A 25,907-nucleotide genomic window follows, 5' to 3' on the forward strand; every position below is an offset into this window, starting at 1 on the left:
TATTGTCCAGAACAACCTGATTCAGATGTACTTATTTCATAGTTGGTCTAAGTAAAAAATAATGTCCATCAAGGTTTGCCTTTCATTGGCAAAAACCCTCTCTGTTCTTGAGGAAGGAGATTACAGGAGGAAGATGAGAAAGAATGGTCCAAGGAGGATGGAGATGAAACGGTTAATACAAAAGAGGCTTTTTTTTTTCCTGGAGACTCTGATAAGAGGGTTGGGAGGAGAGAGGAGACACTGCACAGTGTTGCTATTGTCACACATTCACAGATTTGCAGCATCCCTGCTCAACTCCGTCTCAAGTCAAGATGCAGGTAAGAGAGGGGATGGCAGTGTATGGGGCAAGGGGTCCACTACTTATCTTTTTAACTGGCGATGTGTATTGCTTACAGTGTCTTCCGTTTCCCCGGTCTGCCTCTTGTCCTGGGCTTCTTTGCTTGCTCTTTCCTTTTCTTCTCACTTTCATTTCTCTGAATTGTACTTTTTTTTTTGCAATGGATATCTCTCCCATTCTCCTTCCCCTTGTGCAGAAACCGTGGAAGAAAACCATGGTCAATGTGCAATTAATACCGCTTTCTGTGGGCTTAATTCATTAAATGCATTCCCATTGAATCCATTCTGTGAAGATCAGAGGGATGCAGATTGCCTTCAGTCAGCAGCTGGGCTGCTCCTCGCTGAATTGTCCCTTGCTACGACTTACAGTAACGTCATGTTCTACTGTATACACAGAATGAGAGAGAAGATCTGGTACAGCGATCTTTAGGAACCCTGGAAATCTTACCGTGCAAATTTCTGTTGTTGGGTGTATGTTTTAACATTAGTCAATAAAAGCATTCATTGGGAAAGGTTAACGAAATCCTGGCCTGTGAAATGTCATTTGCAAGTTTTTATTTTATTTCCACAACTAACCATTTTCAAATGACTCTAAAAGTGTTGTCAAAGCATCAACACAGGATGGAAATGTGGAGGCTTATGCCCCGTACACACGATCGGAATTTCCGATGGAAACATTTTGACTGACTTTTTCCATCGGAAATTCCGACCGTGTGTATGCCCCATCAGATTATTTTTTATGCCCCATCAGATTATTTTTTAATCGGAATTTCCGATGAAGTCCGTCGGAGTTTACTGTAATGGAATTCCGTCGGAATTACGATGTGATTTGGGTCAGACAAAGGTCTGACCGTGTGTACGGGGTTTTATAGAAACGCGGTGCCACGTCATAAACCTCAATTAGTCAAATGTTGGAAATGGAAAAAAAATGATTTTTTGGCACCAATTGTAAGAAAATTTTTATTAACAATTTAATACATAGTATATTCTAAAAAAGAGAAAAAACAAAACATATTAGTGACTAAAATTTACTTTTTTGGCACCAATTGTAAGAAAATAAACAATAATTTTTATTAACAATTTAAAACATAGTATATTCCAACAAACAAACAAAAAACTGAGTGTTGCTACAGTAGTGACTAAAACTCTCCAAACTTGGTCGTATGGGTCAAACCATGTCACATTTAACATGTATGAATAGACTGTAATATAGCAATAACTTAAGCTCTACATGTTTCGCGAAGATCGCTTCTTCAGGACCTTGTGTAAATTCTAAGGAGAGAAAGAGCATTAATATGCTTGGCGTCACCTGCACACCTTGATAAATTGTATTATGTATTATAGTATCTTTAGTTACATTATTAAAAAAAAAAAGCATATTAATGGTCTTTCTCTCCTTCGAATTTACACCAGCTCCTGAAGAAGCGATCTTTGCGAAACATGTAGAGCTTAGGTTATTGCTATATTACAGTCTAGTCATCATGTTAAATGTGACATGGTTTGACACATACAACCAAGTTTGGAGAGTTTTAGTCACTACTGTAGCAACACTGCAGTTTTTTTATATATTTTTTTTTTGTTTCTCTTTGTTAGAATATACTATGTTTTAAATTGTTAATAAAAATTATTGTTTATTTTCTTACAATTGGTGCCAAAAAAGTAAAAAATTTTCAACATTTTACACATTTTCAAATTACACTTTTGTTTCTCAGGGTTAGTCTATCATTTGTCCTAAATGTGCCTGCAGTTGACTATAGGATGTCCGTATAGACAATATTCTGTTCACTTGCAATTTGAACACTTTTGAATAAAAAAAAGTCTGATTTATCAAGGGAATAAAGGTTTTTTACATAGCATTGTGAATGTTTACTTTGTAAAGTGAAGGTTAGTGAATTAGAAGGAAGCTGTGTTCACTTTGAGTACACAGTCATGTGTAACGGAAACTTAAAACAGGTTTCTTTATTAGCTCAATTGTGAATTCAAAGTGAACACAGTTCACTAGCATTCAACATGTTTAATGTGATCCGGTACACAAAATAATGTATATCCATCCCTTATAATTTAATGCAAAAAAAATTCAACTGCCCACGGGACTTCTCCTCACTGGCCTACCTTTACACAGGCTATCCCCCCTCAGTCTATCATGAATGCTGCTGCCAGATTCATACACCTTACTAACCGATCCGTGACTGCTGCTCCTCTCTGCCAATCTCTTCATTGGCTTCCACTACCCCATCATAAAAAATTCTAAATGCTAGCAACAACATATAAGGTCATCCACAACATCGCCCCCAGGTACATCACCAACCTCATCTGCAGATATCGCCCAAATTGTCCCCTCCGCTCCTCCCGGGACCTGATGCTCTCTAGCTCCCTTTTTACCTCTTCCCATGCTCGCCTCCAGGACTTCTCTAGAGCCTCTCCCATCTTCTGGAACTCCCTGCCCCAATATGTCCGGTCAGCTCCTACTATGTCCACCTTTAGACAGTTCTTGAAAACGTACTTTTTCAGGGAATCCTACCCCACCTCCACCTAAGAACTGTACTTGAGTCCCATTCATCAGATCATCCCCTGCAGCCATTACCTTTTGTATCACCTCCCCCTCCCCTTAGATTGTAAGCTCCATAAGCAGGGCCCCCCTATTCCTTCAGTATTGAATTGTACTGTAATTGTACTGTCCCCCTTTTTATTGTAAAGCGCTACTTAAACTTCTGTATAATAATAATAATAATAAAAATATTATACCATAATATACCATCAACAGCAAGACACAAAAAATAACCTTTTATTAGGAAACAAACAATGAATGAAAGTAACAAATGTAGAAAATAAATTAACTAAAATTAACTAAAATTGAGAAGCTGATTTATCTGTTGTTAATATTCTAAACATTCAAGGTAGTGTCATAACAAATTCATAGTTACAATTCCACATCTATCCCATTTTGTTGCTTATAAAGATACTTTAGCTTAGATCTAGTGGATATAAGGACTCATCACAAATCTCAACGCATTTCGTGAATATTCATTCACTTCATCAGAAGTGGATGCTTCTGACAGAATACCTATAAAGTAGAAACATAAAATGAAATTGTAAGGTAGTAATGAGATTGCATATGTGTTCGCCCAAAGGGGTGATATCAGCCCATAATGGCGACTATTAAGGAAAACATGTCAACCCATAGTGGCAGCAATGAAAAAAACACACTTACAAATCAGCTTCAGATATAAAACCGCAGTTATTCAGGGTGGAAATAACCAAGGATGGCTGTTCTGGGAGCTATGGGGGGCCCCTAGTACCCAACATTCACTAGCACACACTTTGCAAAGTAAAAATACACAGCCTCTGTTCCTTTAGTGACCTCCTCCAGAACCCATACACATTATAAAGTACACATTATAAACATATTATAAAGATAGGTAAAACTTAAGGAATCTGCCCTTCCTTGGAGGAGGAACTAACATTGAGGTAAGACACAGAGGCCAGAGGGCCGCTGGGAATTCTGGGCATTGTTTACCCACTAAATAGTGTTAGCATTTAAAAGGACTAAAGAAAATCTAGAGACGGGGCCCTAGATGTTAAGCCTCGTACACACGACTGAGTTTCTCAGCAAAAACCAGCAAGAAACTTGCTGGGAGATATTTTTTTGCAGAGGAAACCGGTCGTGTGGACATTTTCGTAGAGGAAACTGTCGAGAAACTCGACGAGCCAAAAAGAGAGCAAGTTCTCTATTTCCTCGACGGGAATGGAGAAACTTGCCTTGTCGAGTTCCTCGACAGCCTAACAAGGAACTCGACGAGGAAAACGATGTGTTTCGCCCGTCGAGTTCATCGGTCGTGTGTACGAGGCTTAAGATGGGTTTCTCCCACAGTGGTCCTGAAAGGCCACCTTTTATTTCTTGCACAGATGTGGAGTTAGTTTTTGGTTCCACAAATACTTTAATTAAAAGGAAACCACGGCCCCAAGGGCTTTAAAAAAAATTACAGTAAAACAAGGAGAAAGTGATGTTACTTTTTGTCCATGGTGTCATGTTTAACAGACTGTATTAGAGTCTAGTATATAAATAGTATAGTATAAATATAGTATATAAATGTGTATGCGTTTATCAGGGAGTAAAGAAAAACTGCAGTGCAAGTTGTTTCCTGTTCAAATAAATAACCGCAATCAGATTATAAGCAGCGCCCAGTGTGGATGAAAACCCCTGATCTGCCACTGACCTCTCTATGTATTATCTCTGTGCGTATCTGATTACTGGGGAGCTTCTAAAGAGAGAACTACTGTGCGTTATTACATGCAGCAGGAAGAAAATTGGGGATTTTCATTGAAAATTTCAAATCTTTTTAAGGAATTTTTGAAGTATACAACCCCATATCAATCTCCTGATTGTTGACTGGTGTATGTCCAGCCAAAGTTTTGGATAGAGCGGTGAGGATTGGAACCCTTGCAAAGTTCTTACTGCTTTTTGGGGCTTCATTAGAGAGTGTTCCCCTTATTTACTGTCACAATGACAATGGTTCCAACAAACAGGAAGTGAGGGAGAGATCGCCAACAGCAACACAGACAGAAACAAAAATTCAGGATTTTATTGTCAAGAATTCGACAAACCATACTGTACAGAGATCCATGGGTAACCTTGTGGAAGGGTGGGTGTATAATATTACATTGGTACCATACAAAATTCAGCAAAGCAGGGGTTATATATCAGTAACTTTTTTGCTGATATGGGACTTCAGTATCTCCTTCTCTGTGTGCTGGTTTTCTCTTCATTGCTATTTTTTTTTTAATTGCTGTTTCTGTCCCTGTTATATATATTCAGATAACTGATGAAAATGTTCTCACCTCGATAGTAAACATGGAGAAATCTCTGTTACAGAGTGTCAAATTGTGGTAAAAACCTGACAGGGGTTCTTAGCCTTTCTCACTGTTTCCAAAATTAAACAATAGTTTTGTGTGGAATTAGGTTCCACTCACACCTTTGCATAAAGAATTGAAAAACAATGCATAAAAAGCAATGTTATTTAACACACTTTAAAAAAACTAAGTGAAATGTTTACAGATATATGTGAACCTCCCTTAAAGCTGTCCCCCTCCCTTCCATTGCCTTTTCACCCATTCAATGTCTTTAAAGTGGTTGTAAACCTCAGACATATAATATGAACAAAGCATATCTCTCTATAGTGTGTACTTGTCTCAATTAAGAGCACTAAGTGTCATTTCTGTCTGCTGCTTTGTTCCTCTGCTATCAGCATGAATCACTTCTGATGAGCTTTTCTGGCACCACAAGAAAAAAGGTGACAGAGGAGGGAGTGCCAGTTGATTGACAGTCTCAACTTTGTTCCTGTGTACTATGTGAAAGTGGGGGGTCCCTTCCCTCCAATCATCTCTCGGGGCTCTCCTCACTGAGCTCTGCAGAGTGTAACTTCAGATGTCCGTCACCTTTTTTCTAACACCTCAGACAAGCTTTTTTTAAATTCTGGACTTTGAATAGCTGTAGAAGAGAGACAACTGCAGATATACAGGTACAATTTATGTAGGAGGATTGGTTTCATCTCTGTGTATCACTTAAGGTTTGTCACTTCATTGGGTATATGTAAGTGTTTACAACCACTTTGAAAAAAAAAACAAGTTGCTTCCTAAAGCATTTTGTTACTCCCTTACAGCCTCTATCAATATTCCTATGGTCCATGCCAACTGTTTGTCTTTGTGACATAATCACACTGTGTAGACTGACAACCCTGCTGCAGGGTAGTAAATTGGCATTGCCCATATTACCCTGTTAGTGATGTGGACATATCTCCTCTGCAATGAAAAAAGTAGACTCAGGACTCCGCACGCCACTTAAAATTGAAATATGATGTTCTTTTTTGGCCCATTAATACTTACCTAAGTGGATGCAGCATCAGTCCGATGCTCCACCTGTCCCCCGGTGCCTCTACACTGAGATCGGAGCGATCAAACATCGCTGATGGCTTGGTTCTCACAGATCCCCAAGAGGAGAGCTGCTGACTGTCAATCAGCAGCTCTCCTCTCTGCTCCTTCATGCTCACTGGAGCGCTGAGCTGTGGAGGGCTGGGAATCTGCCATTTTAGGCTCTCAGCGGCTTGCTGAGAGGCTGAGATGGGTATCAGTCCAGGCACTTGGCAGATCCAGACTTTGTTGTTGTGATGACGCGGTGCCTGGACTGATTCCAGTGATGTCAGCAGAGAGCAGACTTCAGACCACTCTCTGCTGAAAACGGGGTCACAGGAGTGCAAAACGAAATTGCACTCTTGTGATCCATAGGAGAAGCCCATCCAAATGAGCTCAGGCTGGACTTCTACTTTAACTTGTTGTACTTATCTGTTCCGTGCAATGGTTTTGCACAGAGCGGCCCTGAACCTCCTCTTTAAGAGTCCTCCACAAGCACTCCAGGCTCCTCCTCTTCTCAGTGCACCACCATAGGAAGCCACTTTCTATGGCGCTCTCCCGAACTGGGTTGTGTATCTCCCCCATTCTCTGCTCACAGGATTTAATTGACAGCAGCAGGAGCCAGTGGCTTCTGCTGTTGATTCTGTGTCCTGTGAGGAGAGAGAGACCAGTGTCGCTGCACATGGGCACAGTGCTGAATCGAGAGAGGACTCAGGTAAATATAAGGAGGGATGAGAGGGCAATACTTCCACTGGGACAATTTTTACCCTAATGCAGGGAATGCATTGAGGTAAAAATGTTCTACCTTTAGGATTTCCTTTAAACGAACCCAGACCTGGTTGGAGCAGAGCTATGCCCAGCAGTCAGCAAAAAAATTCAGTTGAAAATGTCCTACAAAAGCAGAGCTCCTTTACTTACCTTTACAAGTGCCCATATGCCCCCTACCTTACCTCAGTTTCAACCCTGCAGCCTCCATCATTTTCTTTAGTGTTTAAAATGTCTGGGAGTGTTAGATATCTGCAGTATTAATTGTCGGATGCCGTAAATCATCCATGCTACACTCTGTAGTGACATAGAGGTCAGAGCATGGAACCACAATGCACAGTGCGGGATACAAGCATCTGACATTCCCAGAAGTGTTGAATGCCAAAGAGACCGAAAGAGGATGCAGCACTGCATCAGATGGAATGTAGAAGTCATGGGCGACTGGAGAGGCGAGTATACCAGCTTTTCTTTGTAAGACTATAATTTTGCTGTCTAGTGGTATTCAACACAAAAGTGCTCAGAGCTCATAAACCTTTTATAAATAGATGCAACTCCTGCTCAAAGATCCATGGGATCCAGGAATGCCTAATACAAAAAATACATTCAAAGCAAAATGTGAAAAATACAATGCAAAGTGCAGCATCAGATCACCTTTATGTTAATGATATTAATTTTTTTTTTTTTTTTCCAGATATTTATTGTCACAAAGTTATTTGTGTTTGCTATGATGCATAGGCGTGCACACAGGGTGTGCCAGATGTGCCTGGGCTCACCCTAATTACCCCATGCACATTAGAATCATCGCTCTGTGTGTCAGCAGGAAGATAGGAAAGATCTCCCTCTTATTGGCTCTGCCATAAGAGAAGCGTTTATGCTCTTCTCTTTCACTGTGCCGACAGGGAGATCAATGTGCCGGGGTCATATATATGTAGACCCACCCAGACATGCGTGTTTAAGATTTAAGCTGCATTCACACCTAGGCGTACAAAATCGCGGCGTTTTGTCCCGCGAATTGCGGCGACAAATTGTGGCGTTTTGTACAGCGATTTGCGCCGACAAAACGCTGCGATTGTGAATGCAGCCTCACCCCCTCTATGGAGATGGTTCACATCTCCTATGCCGAAAGCCGCCTGAAAAAAAGGTCCGGGACTTTTTTTCTGGCAGGAGGCGTACGGCGTTCGGCGTGGAGATGTGAACCATCTCCATAGAGGGCAATGTGTTTTCATCCCTCCAGCGTCTCGGGGCTGCTGCGGCGTCACACTACAGGCGACAAAACGCTTAGGTGTGAATGGGGGCTTAGGGTGCACACCCTAATTTAGTAGGCTGCGCACACCTATGCTATGATGGTATATGGCCTGAAGCCTTATACACAGGACCGGTTTTCCTGACAGGAAAACTGCCAGGAGAGCTTTTGGCTGGCAAAACCGGCCTTGTGTATGCGGCCTCGCAGTTTTCCAGACAGGAAAACTGCGGGAAAATAGAGATCTCTATTTTCCCAGGGGAATTCCCGGCGGTTTAAAACCCGGCAGTTTTCCAATGGGGAAACACTGCGAGGGAGCATACACATGGCTGGGATTCCCAGCCAAAGCTCTCCCCGCAGTTTTCCCGACGGGAAACCCGGCCATGTGTACACGGGGAAACTTTACCGAGCAGGTTCTCCGTTTTCCTGACGGGACTTCATACCGCCAGGAATCCCAGTTTTGTGTACAGGGCTTTAGAGTAAGCCTATAACTAACCTGGAAAATTCCAAATGTGCACAAGATTAAAAAAATGCAGAGGTGACCTTCAATGAGAACCACAAAAATTCAGTACAGATAAAAGCAGCCGAAATTCCATGCAAGTTTTGCCGTTTCCATTGAGAGTGGCGTTGGAGCCCATCACATTCTGCTTTAGGAGTCTGGATTTCCACAGTGTTTATTTATACTGAATGTATGTTGAGTCCCATAAGTAATAAAAGCATGTTAAAAGCCCTCTTTGATGTTGCCAACAGCTAGGATGGATGGACTTTATCTAATATAAAAGTGGCTCACATTTTCGATCCTGCAGTTCATGTCTTAGTTGGGAACATGTTAAAAAGAAGGGGATAAAGGTAACATGATGTGACAGTTGAATATTCAGTTGACTACAGAGAAGGATCATATGGATTTTTTCTTTAAACGTCAATACTATGTTTAGTACAGCTTAGTCTAGATTGTGGCAGGTGGTATTGGACATCCAGTAGTTTTCCAGGTTTCCTCCAGCCAGCTCACAGTCATCATCTGGCAGCAGACTACATACAGATGCCAGAGGTCTGTAGCTGAATGTACTGTAATTGATTTATTTCCATATTGTGGGACATACCCAAATAAAAGAGCCCTTTTATGGTGGTGAGTAGGGATTACTACTAGCCCCTCTGTTATAACAAGGTATAATGCACAGTGTCAATGTTTTTTTTAAATTATGCTGCTAAATACCTTATTTCAGAGCACCACTGTGTGGACACATGACCTCCCACCTCTCTCCTCCCTGATCTAAGGACTACAGCGGGAGGAACTGAGATTTCCCTCTGACTTCAGCCAGGATGTCACGTGACCGCTGTACTTTCTGCTCAGCCCCTCCCACTGTAGGCCTTAGATTGGAGGAGGAGAGTGGCGGGAGTTCGTGTGACTGCACAGCCGCGCTCTGAAATGTATTTAGCAGCATCATTTAAAGAAAACATTGACACTCTGTATTATACCTTTTTATGGTAGAGGGGCTGGCAGTAATGGAACTCATTGACTTTACTGCCACACAAAATAGCGGCAGGAGGGGAGGGGCAGGTTTGGGGATCACTCACACCTTAGGAGCTGATAGGCAGGGAGGGGTAGAGAGGAGAGACTAACACAGCAGGATGATAGAGGCACCTAAACTGTGAAAGAGAACCTGGTTGATGGAGAGTGTGATGAGGCTGAAGCATTATGGGTGGAACTGCATACAGATGTGCGTAGTTCAAAATTAATCATTGGAGTTTGTTATAAACCACCCAATGTTAATGAGGAGGTGGAGACTCAGCTCCTTGCACAGATGGAAAGGGCTGCAAGGTCTGGGACGGTGATAATAATGGGGGATTTTAACTACCCAGAAATTGACTGGATTAATGGCACTTCTGGGACAGTTAAAGGACAAAAATTTAAAAACCTATTGCAGGACAATTTTATGGTGCAGTTTATTGAGGCCCCAACTAGGAATGATGCCCTGTTGGACCTGATAATTTCAAACCATGCAGAGCTTATTACTAATGTTCAGATAAAGGAACACCTGGGTAGCAGTGATCATAACAAGATTTCATTTAATGTTAACTATAAGCAAGAAATACATACAGGAAATATTAAAACACTAAATTTTAAGAGAGCAAATTTTCCAAGGATGAGGGCTGCTCTCCAGGACTTGGACTGGGAGGGACTATTGGCACAGATGAACTCAGAACAGAAATGGGAATTCTTCAAAAAGACTGTGTGGAACCTCACTGCAAAGTATGTTCCCATGGGCAATAAGTTTAAAAGGCTAAAAATAAAACCTATGTGGCTCACGGTCAAAGTTAAAAAAGCTATAAACAATAAGAAAGTAGCTTTTAAAAAATATAAAAATGAAGGAACACTAGTGTTGTTTAAATGTTACAAAGAATATAACAGGATATGCAAAAAGGAAATCAAGGATGCAAAAATTCAAAACGAACGACAGATTGCAAAAGATAGTAGGACAAACCCCAAAAAATTCTTTAAATATATTAATAGTAAAAAGGTGAAGTCTGAGCATGTAGGCCCCTTACAAAATAATCTAGAGTGGGTGACTGGGGACAAAGAGAAGGCAAATTTATTAAATGTTTTCTTCAGCTCTGTGTATACAATGGAGCATGGGGGAGCTCATGTCCAAAATGGGGGTGGGAGTGACACAGCCCCAAATCCACAATGGCTCAAAAGTGATATGGTCCAGAAATATTTAGACAGAATAAAGGTGGATAAAGCACCTGGACCTGATGGCATCCATCCACGGATCCTAGGTGAGTTGAGCTCTGTCATTTCAAAGCCACTATATCTAATATTTAGGGACTCATTAAAGACAGGAATAGTACCACTGGATTGGCGTAGAGCCAATGTGGTGCCCATATTTAAAAAGGGAACAAAGTCTTTACCAAGTAACTATAGACCTGTTAGTTTAACTTCTATAGTTGGGAAGATACTGGAACGTTTAATAAAAGACCACATGGATGAGTTCTTGCTGGAAAAAAACTATTTAAGCAGCAGACAACATGGATTCATGAAAGACAGAAGTTGTCAGACAAACCTGATTTCCTTTTATGAAGAAGTAAGTAAAACCCTGGACAGAGGCGTGGCTGTGGACGTGATATATTTGGATTTTGCAAAAGCGTTCGATACAGTTCCGCACACACGGCTCATGTGTAAGGTAAGGTCTACAGGATTGGATATATCAGTTTGTAAATGGATAGAAAACTGGCTGAAAGACAGAATTCAGAGAGTCGTGGTTAATGATTCTTACTCTGAATGGTCCAAGGTTATCAGTGGTGTACCCCAAGGTTCAGTGCTGGGACCCTTACTTTTCAATATATTTATAAATGATATTGGGTCTGAGATCAAAAGTAACATTTCTGTCTTTGCAGATGACACCAAGCTATGCAGTGGAATAACGTCCTTACAGGATGTCTCCAATTTACAAGCCGACCTCAATGCTCTGTCTGATTGGGCGACTAAGTGGCAGATGAGGTTTAATGTAGATAAATGTAAAGTTATGCACTTGGGGGCTAAGAATATGCATGCATCATACATACTAGGGGGAGTACAACTGGGGGGGTCTGTAGTGGAGAAGGATCTGGGGGTTTTAGTTGATCATAAGCTCAATAATGGCATGCAATGCCAAGCTGCGGTTTCCAAAGCGAGCAAAGTCCTTTCTTGTATTAAGAGAGGTATGGACTCCAGAGACAGAGATATCATTTTGCCCCTGTACAAATCATTAGTAAGACCTCATCTGGAATATGCAGTTCAGTTTTGGGCACCAGTTCTCAAAAAGGATATAGGAGAACTGGAGAAAGTGCAGAGAAGAGCAACCAAACTGATAAGAGGCATGGAGGAGCTCAGCTATGAGGAAAGATTAGAGGAACTAAATTTATTCACTCTTGAGAAGAGGAGAATAAGGGGGGATATGATCAACATGTACAAATATATAAGAGGTCCATACAGTGAACTTGGTGTTGAGTTATTCACTTTACGGTCATCACTGAGGACAAGGGGGCACTCTTTACGTCTAGAGGAAAAGAGATTTCACCTCCAAATACGGAAAGGTTTTTTCACAGTAAGAGCTGTGAAAATGTGGAACAGACTCCCTCCAGAGGTGGTTCTGGCCAGCTCAGTAGATTGCTTTAAGAAAGGTCTGGATTCTTTCCTAAATGTACAGAATATAACTGAGTACTAAGATTTGTAGGTATAGTTGATCCAGGGTAAATCCGATTGCCTCTCGGGGGATCAGGAAGGAATTTTTTCCCCTGCTGTAGCAAATTGGATCATGCTCCGCTGGGGTTTTTTGCCTTCCTCTGGATCAACTGTGGGTATGGAGTTATGGAGTGGTGTATAGGATTTTACTGTGTTTTTTTATTTTGTTTTTTGTGGTTGAACTGGATGGACTTGTGTCTTTTTTCAACCTGACTAACTATGTAACTATGTATCTGGGGACACAGGAACAGGCAGGATCAACTGGGTATTTTACAGCATAGAGAGGGACAAATTAGACTTCACAAGCACTATGCTGTTTAACATGCTTTAAAGGAACAGTGTCTTTTCTTTTTAGAGTTACAACCTCTTTAATATTCTTTATAATACTCAGAAAAGCTGTAGGCTTCCTTTCCCTTCTACTCCTAAACTTTGCCATCTTGCTTTATTATGAATCTGGGTCTGCATGTTCCTATTGTTTTGTTAATTTGAGCATGCTCTTAAGCTCGTTTCACACCTTTGCATGTTGCTTTTGCACGTTTCTGCAATGCTTTTTGCGGTGCTTCCCGCGTTTTTTTTTTATTATTATCATTTTTTAGCTGGCAATTTTTATTTTTTTTACATTTCCTTTAACAACCATCTATAAACAGGTTAAAAAAATGTGCATTTTGGATGCGGGTCCATTGAATTCTATTACATGCAAAACGCTGCTTTTTGCAGGAAAAAAAGTCCCCGACCCTTTCCAAAAAAGCAGAGGCACAAAAAAGCATTGATGTGAACATGTTCCATAGGAAACCATGTTAAAAAAAATCCCTGCATTTCTGCAAAATGCATAAAAAAACTTATTAGTGTGAATGGAGCCTTAATGTGGGGACACCTACACACTGACATTCAGTTCCAATTATCAACCATGTGAGCAAAACAATACAAATACAACTCAACAGAAAAGCATTTCTACAACATCCTTTGATGTGTTAATATCGTGTTTGTATACACTGTTTGATTGTGTTCATAATGTGTACTTGTTTTTCTGATTTTGATTTGATAGATTCTGCAAAGGTTAATCACAAGAACAATGCATATGAGACGCTTGTCACACAGTGTAGACATATAAAGTGCATCTTCACAGTTATTTATTATTCAGTTCTCCTGTGTTAACCCTTATATAACATAAAACAGGAGAACACTGTATTGAGAAAACACAACACAAAGAGATTTAAACACACTAAAAATAATAGAGATTCAAAGAAAATAACTGAAGCCAAGCTTTGCAAATAGCACACACCGGGCTGGATTCAGATACAATGGTGTATCTATCCGCCCGGCGTAACGTATCTCAGATACGTTACGCCGCTGTAACTTTGGGCGCAAGTTCTGTATTCAGAAAGAACTTGCGCCCTTAGTTACGGCGGTGTAACGTATGTGTTGCGGCGTGAGGCCGCCTAATTCAAATGGGGATGTTGGGGGCGTGTTTTATTTAAATTGTACTCGACCCCGCATTTTTGACGTATTTTTTGAACGGCGCATGCGCCGTCCGTAAAATATCCCAGTGTGCATTGCTCCAAATTACGCCGCAAGGACGTATTGGATTCGACGTGAACGTAAATGACGTAAAGCCGTATTCGCGAACGACTTACGCAAACGACGTAAAAATTTCAAAACTCGTGAACGACGGCCATACTTAACATTAGCTACGCCTCATATAGCAGGGGTAACTATACGCCGAAAAAAGCCGAACGTAAACGACGTAAAAAAATGCGCCGGCGGGACGTACGTTTCTGAATCGGCGTATCTACCTAATTAGCATATTCCTCACGTAAACATACGGAAGCGCCACCTAGCGGCCAGCCTGAAAATGCAGCCTAAGATACGACGGTGTAAGACACTTAAACCTGTCGGATCTTAGGGAAATCTATGAGTAACTGATTCTCTGAATCAGGCGCATAGATACGACCTCCCGCACTCAGAGATACGACGGCGTATCAGGAGATACGCCGTCGTATCTTGTGTCTGAATCTGGCCCACTGACTTCAAGGCAAAAGCAAGGCAAACACCAACTTTACAGGTTAGTGCATACAGACTTTGAGACACTTTCTTGTTGATTTACTAAAACTGGAGAGTGCAAAGTCTGGTGCAATTCTGCATAGAAACCAATCAGCTTCCAGTTTTTTTGTCAAAGCTTAAAGTGTTACTAAACCCAGGACCCTGCATTCAATATATCTGGTCTCCCACAGTACACAGATCATGGAAAAATTATTATTTTAAAATATAAACTGCTAAATAGCTTTTCTCATCAGCAGTATATAGCAGTCTTGTGACTTCTATCAGTTCCTTCTGAAGCTTGTAGGAAGAGTTTTCCTACTGCACTGACTGTTCTAGGAGGCTGCAGGGCTCCTGACCCTCTGTCTGGACATGTCTGGACAGTGCTGATTGGCCCTTTGCTGATCACATGCACTCTCCCAAGAAAAAAAAAAACTCTCCAGCAATACACACCAAACTGAGCATGTGCAGCCTGACTCCAAAGGCTCTGTCTTATCCGGACTTGTCAAAGGGGGCAGTGCAGGGAGGGGAGGATCTGCGCATACAAGATCAAGCCGCCTTTTCACATAAAGCAGAGGATTAACCCCTTAGGTTCCACAGTGAGTATAACAAGCATGTTTACTGCATATACAGACTGATTTTACTGTTGTGGGTTTAGTAACACTTTAACTGAAAAAGCTGTAGTTAGAAAATGATCATTTGTACAAGTTAAATAAATGACCAATAGTACAAACCCTTGCCATAATACTTGCACTGGGGGCTTCCATAATGTCAAATATTAACCATTCATGCAATACAGCTGCAGCACAAGCAGTTTGTTTGTCCTTTAAAAAAAATACCCCCCTTTGCCCCCCAGGAAAAATGGTGTCAGGTATAAAGTGCAGGAACTTAGCCATGCCTACACCTACCTACAGCAGCTCCCATAAACCTCTCGTCATTACAGCTGAATCACTGGCATCCCATCGTGGTGATGGTCAAATGTTATAGTGGGGGGAAAAGGAGTAGAAGCAAGTCCCAACACTACCTCAAAGTTTCATGTCAGGCCGCGTACACACGGTCGGTCAAAACCAATGGAAACGGACTGAAGGACCTTTTCATCGGTCCAAACCGACCGTGTGTGGGCCCCATCGGTCAGTTATCCTTCGGTCCAAAAATGTAGAACTTGCTTTAAAATTCAACCGATGGATGCCTAACCGATAGGTCAAAACCGATGGTTAGTATGCAAAAGCATAGGTTAAAAACCCGCGCATGCTCAGCATCAAGTCGACGCATGCTTGGGAGCATTGCACTTCATTTTTCTCTGCACGTCGTTGTCATCGGATGGACTGATCATGTGTACAGGCCTTTAGAGTCAGAAGGGTGAACCATTCAGCCAAACGGGTAATGGGAGCTGCTTCATGTGTTTGTTTGTTTTTTTTGGAGGGGGGGGGGGGGTGACAGAAATTCTAAAGAAAACCTGCATCTGTGTTGCTTTAACTGCTATCGAAGTTGCTTTGATTTTCTTTTAGTTGCTCAAGGAGTTGCTTCACACTGCTTCTCAGTTACTTTTGTATTAACTTGTAAGGGAAAGAAAAGCATCTCAGATACAAACAAATAATACACTGCATTACCAAAAGTATTGGGACACCTGCCTTTACACGCACATGATTTTTATTGCGTCCCAGTCTTAGTCTGTAGGGTTCAATATCGAGTTGGCCCACCCTTTAAGAATGGTAATGGTAATGTTTGACCTTCCTTCCAGAAGTGCATTTCTAAGGGCCGGCACTGATGTGTACGAGAAGCCATCCCTTACAAATGCGCTTCTGGAAGAATGGTCAAACACCCATTCCTAAAACCTCTGGGTTGCCTTCCCAGAAGAGTTGAAACTGTTATAGCTGCAAAGTGTGGGCCAACTCAATATTGAACCCTGTGGACTAAGACTGGGATGCCATTTACATTGCGTGTAAAGGCAGGTGTCCCAATACTTTTGGTAATATAGTGTATATGGGCTTTGTTTGCATCTGAGCTGCTTTTCTTTCCCTTACCATTTAATGAGAATACAAAAGTAACTGAGAAATCGCATCGCATCCGCATCATAAAGGTGCAGGCAGATTATTTTTAATCGCACTGGAACCGGATCACATGGGTGTTTATACCCATGCACAGGGCCCGGGCACAAGGGATGGGCAGGAGGAACGGCTGCCATGGGCACTCTGGTATCATGTGAGCTGGGGGAGTGTCACAAGGAGATGGGGGGATGGGATATGTGATGTGGGAATTTGGGGGGGCAGCAGGAGCTAAGTATTGTTCTAGGAGTGAAAATTGGGGGGGTGATGAGTGGTAATTTAGGGGGTTTTGTGTTGGGAGGGGGGATTGTGCATGTTGGGGGATTGGGGGGTTGTGCTGGGAGGGGGATTTGAAGTGGGGGGAAGAAAATGTGTACTAGGAGGGTGAATTGTTTTTGGGGGGCATTTAAGTTGGGGCACTTTGTGGGGATGGGGCAAATATTTGTGCTGGGGGGGGATTTATGCTTGGGGGTAAGCATGAAGATTAATGCTCAGTGTTTTCGTGGGGGGATTTCTGCTGACATATAATGCTCATACATAGATTCACATGTTCACCCCGGGCTCTAGATGACCTTGTCCCAGCACTGCCCTTGCGAACTGGTTCAAGCAAACGCCCTTCTTTTGGGGTGTGGTTAACTTTCCATTGACCCCTGCAGCAGATCACAGAACATGCACAGGAATTGCTGCATTTCCAGCATGGCATCTGTTTGAACCGGGGCTCAAGGTGTGCCATTTCAAGTCATGTGACAGGTTTCCTCTTCTTCCTGGCACAGACCTTTTTTCCATTAGTTAGAATGAATGGGGCAGTGATTGCTTTAAAGTCCCATAGCAAGCAAAGTACATTAATGAACCACACAGCTGTGCTGTATAAATGTGCCACAGTAGCATTACATGGTAAGGCCATATTGCTGACATATAAAGGGGCCCTTTAGTTATATGGATTTAGTCTTTAGACTAAACACTAAACCCATATGACTAAGGGGCCCCTTTAAATGGCAGTAGTATGGCCTTACCACCATGTACTGGTTTTTGAGGCTGCTGTAAGTTGTATTTGTTATTACCTGCAGCCATTAGACTGGATTTTCACAAGCAGCAAAAGGAGGTGCTTGTCAGGTAGTTCTGACCCTTGGTCAGGCACCTCATAAGTTCTCACACCTAATAGCCCTTTACTTATGAATCACCTTTAGCATGAGATACTTTTGCTTTTATATGGGTCTGTGTCAACGGTCTTTGGGCTTGTGTCAGCGGCATAAGTTTGACGTTAGTTTGAAGCACTTCTGAGATCATTCAGAATTCACTGGAAGGTGCATTTGACCAGTGCCGATCCTGACCTCCCTGGGGCCCTAAGCAAAATTACATGTCACATTAAAGTTGAGAAGCGGGGGGGCTGCCGAAAATGACATGTTGTCACATTAAAGATTAAAGTTGAGAGGCATGAGGAGGGGGTGTTCTGCTGTCGGGGAAATGACATCTTACATTAAAGTGAGAAGGGGGGGCTGACTTCTTACCTCTTCTCTCATGCAGCCAGCAAATTGAGAAGCGGGGTGAGTGGCCGAAAATGACTTCTCACCAGGTGGGGCCTCTAGTAATTTGGGGGCCCTCCGAAGCTTTGCGGGGCCCTAAGCGGCTTGCATAGTGAGCCTATAGGGCAGATCGGCCCTGCATTTGACCCACAGTTGACCTCCTTATGATCTGCATTTGACCTGTTTCACGTGGGTTTTGCATTCTCATAGACATGTATAGGAATGGAAAACCCTATTGAAGGGAACAAAAGCCTGTCAGAAACAACCCTAAATCTGGTTCCTGGTACCCTACCAAGAACGCAGTTGATGACATCAGCCCAGCTGGTGTATTGGAAATTTTTTTAGAAGGAAAGGCGACCCGAGTTGGGCTTTAAGAATGCTGAATGCTACATGTAAACCTAAAAAATCAAGGGAGGGGGCAAGCATGACACTCCACATCAGGGAGAAAGCTTCACATTACGGTGTGTAGTTACAGACAGAAGAACAGGAAGTGAGGATTTCTCAGAAGAAATAAGGACATTTAAAAGCAAAATCGAATCGAAGGATGAGGTAAGGTAAAGGAAGCTATTTAGGGGGGAAAAATTATACCTTTACAACCCCTTTAATGGAATGGACCATGCTTTCTTTTTCTGCAGTCACTCTTCTATGTTTTTACATTTAAAACAAATTGGACCAAACCACTATACTTTATACAGTGAACTGAAGCTTTACCTGGGCAAGCAAAGAAGTCTTTGCAATATACAGTAAGATAAACAAATGTGTTCCTGACGTCATACGAATGCTTACATCCCGCTATGTTCAGACAGTTTCCAGGAATCTATTCCGGAACTTGCATTTCGCACCAGTATACTGTGTCTGTTCCCAGTCATATTTACGACTATGCTTTTCCACCGAAAAGACTGGGAAATGTGCCCAGGTGCCCATAAACTCTATAATTAAATGATATCAAACCTGTTGACAGATTACAATATTTTATTATCAGGCTAGATTTTCCGTTTTCAAATCAAAGCGTTTTATAGTCATTTTGTTCTATTAAAAATTCCATACGGTTTCCCCGGCACATTGTTTGTGGAATCTGCAAAATATCTACTGACAAGTCAGTAACTGGAAAATGTACATTTTAATGTGCTTGTTTTGCTAAAGCTCTGTGTACTCAGTAAGTACATTAAGAGCTGCCCCAAGACTTATTTATCAATGTATGTACACTGCACCATGGCAACCAGACTTTCCTGGGTACACACTATAAGAATTTTGGCTGCGAGTGTCGCCATCAACCTCCTATCAACCAATCTCCTTTGATTGGAAAATCAAAGAGCCATGTGGAAAAGTTCTGGGTAAACAGAGCCTGCATCCAATCGGATTGTTGTATGTGTCAATTATTACTTTCTGTTCCCTTTCATTGTGTTCCTTGAGTGAGACTTCCAACTCTTTTTAGACATTTGTGTCCACCATTTCTACTGTACTACCAATATCCTTCACGTTGTCAGAAAAGGCATGGATCCAGTTTAGGGCAAAGCTACTTCACTTTAGAGAACCATTTGCAGATAACACCAGGAGAACTCCTTGTAGCCATTAGCTCTGCAATACCAATGTCTGAGCTGGTGAACCTTGCAAGGAGCTCATTGGGACAAAGCGGGGTTTAAAGCTAGGACTTCCTGTTTTTTGTAATCAAGGGTTAAACTTTATTACTTCCAGGTTCCTATGTTTAACCTTTCAGATATGTGGATGTGGGTGATGTAATAATTCAAACAACTTCAAAGAATTATAATAATAAAAGGTATCTACTTAGCTTGATGTAAGATGTATTACAGATGATAAAAATAGATAAATACAACATCATTCAAGTCCAGGGGATCCCGTAATTTCATTTGAAATTCCTGGAAGTGACAGTCCTCTTTCCTTTCTTTTATGTATTTCTCACCCTATTGCTCCCCTTCGCTGCTAGCACCCCAACATTCCTTTCCCTTCTAATAGCAAGCATCCCATATCCTTTGCCTTCTGCTGCCTTGTGGCATTCCGCATGCTAATGGAGAGCAGGGAATTGCCTTCTGTGCAATTCTGCTGGTTTGACCTTCTAAAATAGTTTTTTCTTTGTCTGAATTTCTCACTTCCTGTTCCTGAGGAGAAACAGGAAGTGAGAAATTCAGACAAAGAAAAAAACATTTAGAAGGGAAATCGAAGGAAAAGGTAAGTGAACCAACAATGCACTAGCCTAAAGGAACCTATATAGAAAATAAAAAACGAACCTTTACAACGCCTTTAAGGAGGAGGAGAAAAGGGCCCAAAAACGTCTGCTATGCATCTTTAAGAGGAAGAAGATGGTCGCATTAGCAGCCTCTAACAAAAAGGGCTGCTAAGCAAAAAAAATGTATACATGAACAGCACAATAAAAAATAAATGACTGCTCTGTACCCATAAGGAGGATGAGGAAAAGGTCCACAAACTTCCTGCTAGATTACATTGGAGCAGTTGCCTTGCAAATAACTAAATAAATTGTGGCTGCTATGCACCTTTAAGTATGAGTAAAAGGGCGCATTGGCAGCACTCTCAAAGAAAGTGGCTACTATGTGTCCCAGAAGGAGGAGAAAAAAAGTGCTATAGCATCACTGTAAAAGAAAGTGTGTTCTTGTGGAGGAGTGCACGCCTTTTGCCACCAACTTTACCAGGTAAGGTGTTGATCTTACCAAGCTCTGTGGTACCAAGCAGGGCTGTCTTAATGAGAGGGCACACCTGGTCACTGTCCAGGGGCCCCAACTGCATGGGGGACCCCTGCACTTTCCCCAAAGCAGCTGGTCCTTGAGCCCACGGGGCCCCATGATGGCACTGAGAGTGATGGTTACACAGGGGAGGCAGTCTGCCTCCTACCTACTTGATGTCTGTTTACCTGCACCGTCATCATTGTAGGGGCCCCAGAGCATTTTTTTGCCCAGGGGCCCATGATGCCATTAAGATGGCCCTGGTACCAAGTCATGTGTGTTCTCATGCCTGTGGAAGTTAGATGGCTGGTACTTTTACCACAGCTGATACTCTGCAGGCAGAGGCTATAGACCACAATAGTGCCGTCTAGAACAGCGTACTGCCCATTTGTACCAAACACAAACTTGAATTCTATATTTTAAATTTTTGGGGTTATAGTTATGGAATGGGGATAATAGGGAGTTTGGGGAATGGGGAGTTGTGCTTTTGTTATGAAGTTTTTTTACTTTTATGACAAGTCAGTGTTGTACTATGAAAAAAAGCTCACAAATTATACTAAGAAACTGTTTCGCCACTGGCCAATTGGTATGACGTTAAAGACTTTAGCTTTATTTATTTTTAAGCGTACACTTTCTTTTTTTTTTTCACAAGCGTACACTTTCTTATAGCTTTTAGATTGAGTGTGGTTGCTGCTTCCATCATTCAATTTAGACCTACTGTTGCTGGATAAAATATAGTTGTTGCCATCAAAACTTAGAAAACATTATTTTTTATTCATGCTGTAATGAATCAGATGGGGCGTTTGTGCTGTATATTAGCAAAACATGTAAAAGCAAAAATGAAAAAAACAAAAACAAATCAATTACACATAGAAAAAACATATTCTGGCATAATACATTTTGTAACAGTGTCTGTGAGAATCGTACTGTTCTGTAACACCACATACAGCTTAAAGCGGAGGTTCACCCTAAAAACATGTATATAACATTACATTCTGCATACTTCCAACATTTACAGTATGCTGTTTGTTTTTTGTTTTTTTCTGTACATACCGTATTATTGCTATTTTCCACCTGGCTTCCGGGTGCTCACTCCCGCGGGAGTAGGCGTTCCTATGCAGAGGCGCAGTGTCATGTGGGACTTCGCCCAGATGATTGACGTCTTGAGAAAAACTTCCCCCCGGCAGATAAGGCACGTCACGAGTTTCTGAAATTAGCCGAACTGCGAGTCCGGTCTATACGGCGCTATATGGCGCCTGCACACTGACTCGGAGCTGACTGCGCAGGCGCCGTATAGAGCCGACTCGCAGTTCGGCTACTTTTGGAAACTCGTGACGCGCTTATCCGCCGGGGGGAAGTTTTTCTCAAGTCAATCATCTGGGCGAAGTCCCACATGACACTGCGCCTCTGCATAGGAACGCCTACTCCCGCGGGAGTTAGCACCTGGAAGCTGGATCGGAAAATAGCAATAATACGGTATGTACAGCAAAAAAACAAAAAACAAACAGCATACTGTAAATGTTGGAAGTATGCAGAATGTAATGTTATATACATTTTTTTAGGGTGAACCTCCGCTTTAAAAACATCTACCAAATATGCAAGTGAAAGAATTTGTATTTTTACCATGTAGTCCCTAAAGTTGCATTAAGAGGGGGACCCTCTTCCAGCAGTACTGTCTTTTTTTTCATTGGTGCATAGCTCTCCGTGCCCTTTGGTTGACAATCTATTGCCTAATAGCCTTAAAAAATGGACAGAATTTATTTTCAAGATCCATATTTTCAGTGGGGACCAGATTTAGGTTTGCATTTTTTAGACTTCATGACGGGTTTGACTAATCCCCCACAAACCAAACCAATACACATTTGTGCACCCCTACTCACCATGTACTGCATAATTCACAGTATATACATTATACATTAAAAAATATGTTCTGGGGCTTCACTCTATTTACTGCATTTGTTTTCCTATCTCAATTTAAGGTTAATGAATGAGATATAGTAGTGTGGTGTGATATACTTGATTAAACAGTCCTGTGGCTACCTCTTTATTGGTCAAACATCCTAGATGGTGCAGTAAGACTTAAACAAGCACAGAAGTACCATTAAATTTCATAAACCCCAAGTGAGAAGATATGTTAAGATAACTCCTAGGAAGAGAACAAAGGCAAAAGCTATTTGTCATTGGGGAAGAATTTCTATGAATTCAAGCATAGCTAATACATGTGTGGAGGTGAGAAATACTTGAGGAAGTTGCATTGGGACCCAAAAAGGCTCTATATCAAACGGAATTTCAGGATACAAAGACATACTAGATGCTTTCATGTCACATGGCTCAATAGTGAATTTCGTTTTCAGAACTTCCTCTGACTCTCTGACTTGTTGCACTAAGGGTTAAACCCGATATAGATATATTGGATCGATAGATAGATAGATAGATAGATAGATAGATAGATAGATAGATAGATAGATAGATAGATAGATAGATAGATAGATAGATGCAAAACCTTTGTTTGTGGCGGGCATTTAATATATGATAAATGATTCCCAGAGCACAGTGTGCTCTCCAAAGATAGAGCATAGCAGAAGTGCAAGCATGTGAAATTATCAGATGGAGTTGTCTGGTAAAGGATCACTGCTCTAATGTCTGTATTTGTGTGTGTAAATTTCAGCTTGAGTTACTGAGCTCTGTAAAGGACAGATTTTTGAGTGGTTAGCAGAAACAGGAAAATGTGTAAGAAACTGATGAGTACCTTCTGAGACCCTGGGAAAATAAAACAAAAATATCCATATGCAATATTACTTATTTAGCTATTTTAAAAAAAATGTGCACTTTACATTTTTTTGTCTCAAGCCTGACTATAACTTAGGGCCAGTTCACACCAGACGCAGTTCCGTGCGCTTTGTTTCTGCACAAAATGCATGCACAGTATTTTGCATGCATTCCAATGGCTCTAGTTTACACCATGCAGTTAGTTTCCGGTCAGTTTCTGCACCGGAAACTAACCGGAAATTGACTGCATGGTGTGAACTAAAACCATTGGAATACATGGAAAACACTGTGAATGCATTTTTAGTGCAGAAAAAAAGTGCACGGAACTGCGTCTGGTGTGAACTGGCCCTTAATTAGAAAATATGAAATATGTAAAGCAGGTGTCTAAAGTGACCATGTCAAAAAAGGGTAACTTGTTAAAAATAAGCCTAGCCTGTAGGACAAGAGCCTATATACACACCTTTCCCGGGTCCATGTTTTGAAATGATATGTTGCTTTGATGCCCCCTGGCTGCTGCAAGTATTCTATGTATGCCGTCTCCTCCCGCCAGATGCCATGATTACTCTTTCCAGCTTGTATGCTTGTATGGGACAACACATACCATAGAAATTCTGGATAAACCATTTTCACACTGCTATATACCCTTTCTAGCAAACTTTGCTCAAAAACAGGAATTTTTAGTTCACATACATTGCAATACATGTTTAAGCTGGCCACCTGAGTTGAAGCAATCCCTCTCTGGCTAGTTCCGGCTCTGCCCTGCAAATCACAAATGCTCTAGTAGAAATGTGCCAGCAGGGGGCAAATAGACACCAAATACAAATAGCTTATACATATATATAACCCATCAGGTGCTAAGGAGGTGAAACCACGTTAACGATAAAAATTCCGAATGAACCCTCTGCACATTACTATACACCCTTTCTAGCAAACTTTGAACACAAACTGGGATTGTTAGTTCACATACATTGCAATGCATGTGTAGTCCTTTTTTGGGGGGTTATGCAAAATGGCCCTCCCCAAACAGGATATGGTGATAAACCTGTAGGTATCACTCGGCCCTGCCCCCCGGCACACCGCATCATTGGATGTTATTGACAGCAGTGCGTACCAATGGCTGCGCTGATTTCAATCAACCAATGAATGAGCCGGGAAGACAGCCGAGAAGCCTGTGCGTTCACGGCGCGGGACTTTCGAGGGGTCAGGTAAGTAAAGGGGAGGTTCGGGGGGCCCCTAATCCGCAGATGTTTTTTCACCTTAATGTATAGAATGCATTAAGGTGAATTTTTTTTTACCTTTACAACCCCTTTAAGTCTTTCTTTTTTTCTCTCTCTCCCCTCTTCCCCCTTCTAGGTTTTCAAAGCCAACGACCCAGAGGCAGAAGGTGTATACATTATGTTGTTACAGGCATTTACAAATTCAGACAGTTGAGGGCAGTAGATCCCTACACATGTTTAAACTGGCTTGCTTTGTATATATTTGCCCCATATTGGCCCTATATCCACTGCAGAATTTGCATTGCAGAGTGGGGACTGGCCAGAGAGGAATTGCTTTAACACATACCATAGGGTACATCATACTTGTACTGTGCCATTCCATCCTCTATGGCCGCGTACACACGGTCGAACATGTCCACTGAAACTGGTCCGCGGACCAGTTTCCGCGGACATGTCCGACCGTGTGTACGGCCTAGCGGACAGGTTTCCAGCGGACAAAAGTTTCTTAGCAAGCTAAGAAACTTGTCCGCTGGAAACATGTCCATCGGACATGTCCGATGGTTAGTACACCTAATCGGACATGTCCGCTGGTTATGACGTGTAACCAGCGTCCCGAAATCCCGCGCATGCGTCGAATTGATTCGACGCATGCGTGGAAGCATTGCACTTCCGTGTTTGAGAACGTCGGTGTCTTCTACGTCATCGTGTTCTCTGTCCGCTGGGATTTTGGTCTGATGGTGTGTACACACATCAGACCAAAAGCTACCAGGAGACATGTCCGATGAAAACGGTCGGCGGACCGTTTTCATCGGACATGTCTCCTCGTGTGTACGGGGCCTATGAATTTTACTGGTGTCTGCTAAAATTTCCATGCAAATACTGACTTCCTAAAAGGCAAAGGTAAACCCACTTCCAGTTGGCAGACTCAGGAGCCTGCTGGAAGCACACATAAGACTCTAAGTAGCAGAAGCAACAATCCCATCATGACTAGTGGGACGTAAAGTCCAAATGAAGAATTTTGCTTAGAACAAATCCAAATAAAGCTGCTGCAAATACAAAGTGCAGGCACCTAGATGGCAGAGTTTCAGAAATTCCTGATTGTGGAAATCTCACCAAGCCCTTCTAAATTCCAGGTCATCATAGTGATGGA

At 41.9% G+C, this 25,907-nt stretch overlaps 1 protein-coding gene across 1 annotated transcript in view; it reads left to right on the forward strand.

The window, feature by feature from the left end:
- Positions 1 to 210: 210 nt before the first annotated feature.
- The window catches only part of KCNIP3 (potassium voltage-gated channel interacting protein 3), a 193,042-nt gene continuing 167,345 nt past the window's right edge, over positions 211 to 25,907 (forward strand). The window contains exon 1 of the mRNA XM_040345923.1: positions 211 to 317. Within this exon, the coding sequence (XP_040201857.1) occupies positions 312 to 317 (6 nt within the window). The 5' untranslated portion in view covers positions 211 to 311. The remainder of the gene's footprint in view (positions 318 to 25,907) is intronic.

This window comes from Rana temporaria, chromosome 3, assembly GCF_905171775.1.
Source record: "Rana temporaria chromosome 3, aRanTem1.1, whole genome shotgun sequence".
In the NCBI taxonomy this organism is placed as follows: domain Eukaryota; kingdom Metazoa; phylum Chordata; class Amphibia; order Anura; family Ranidae; genus Rana; species Rana temporaria.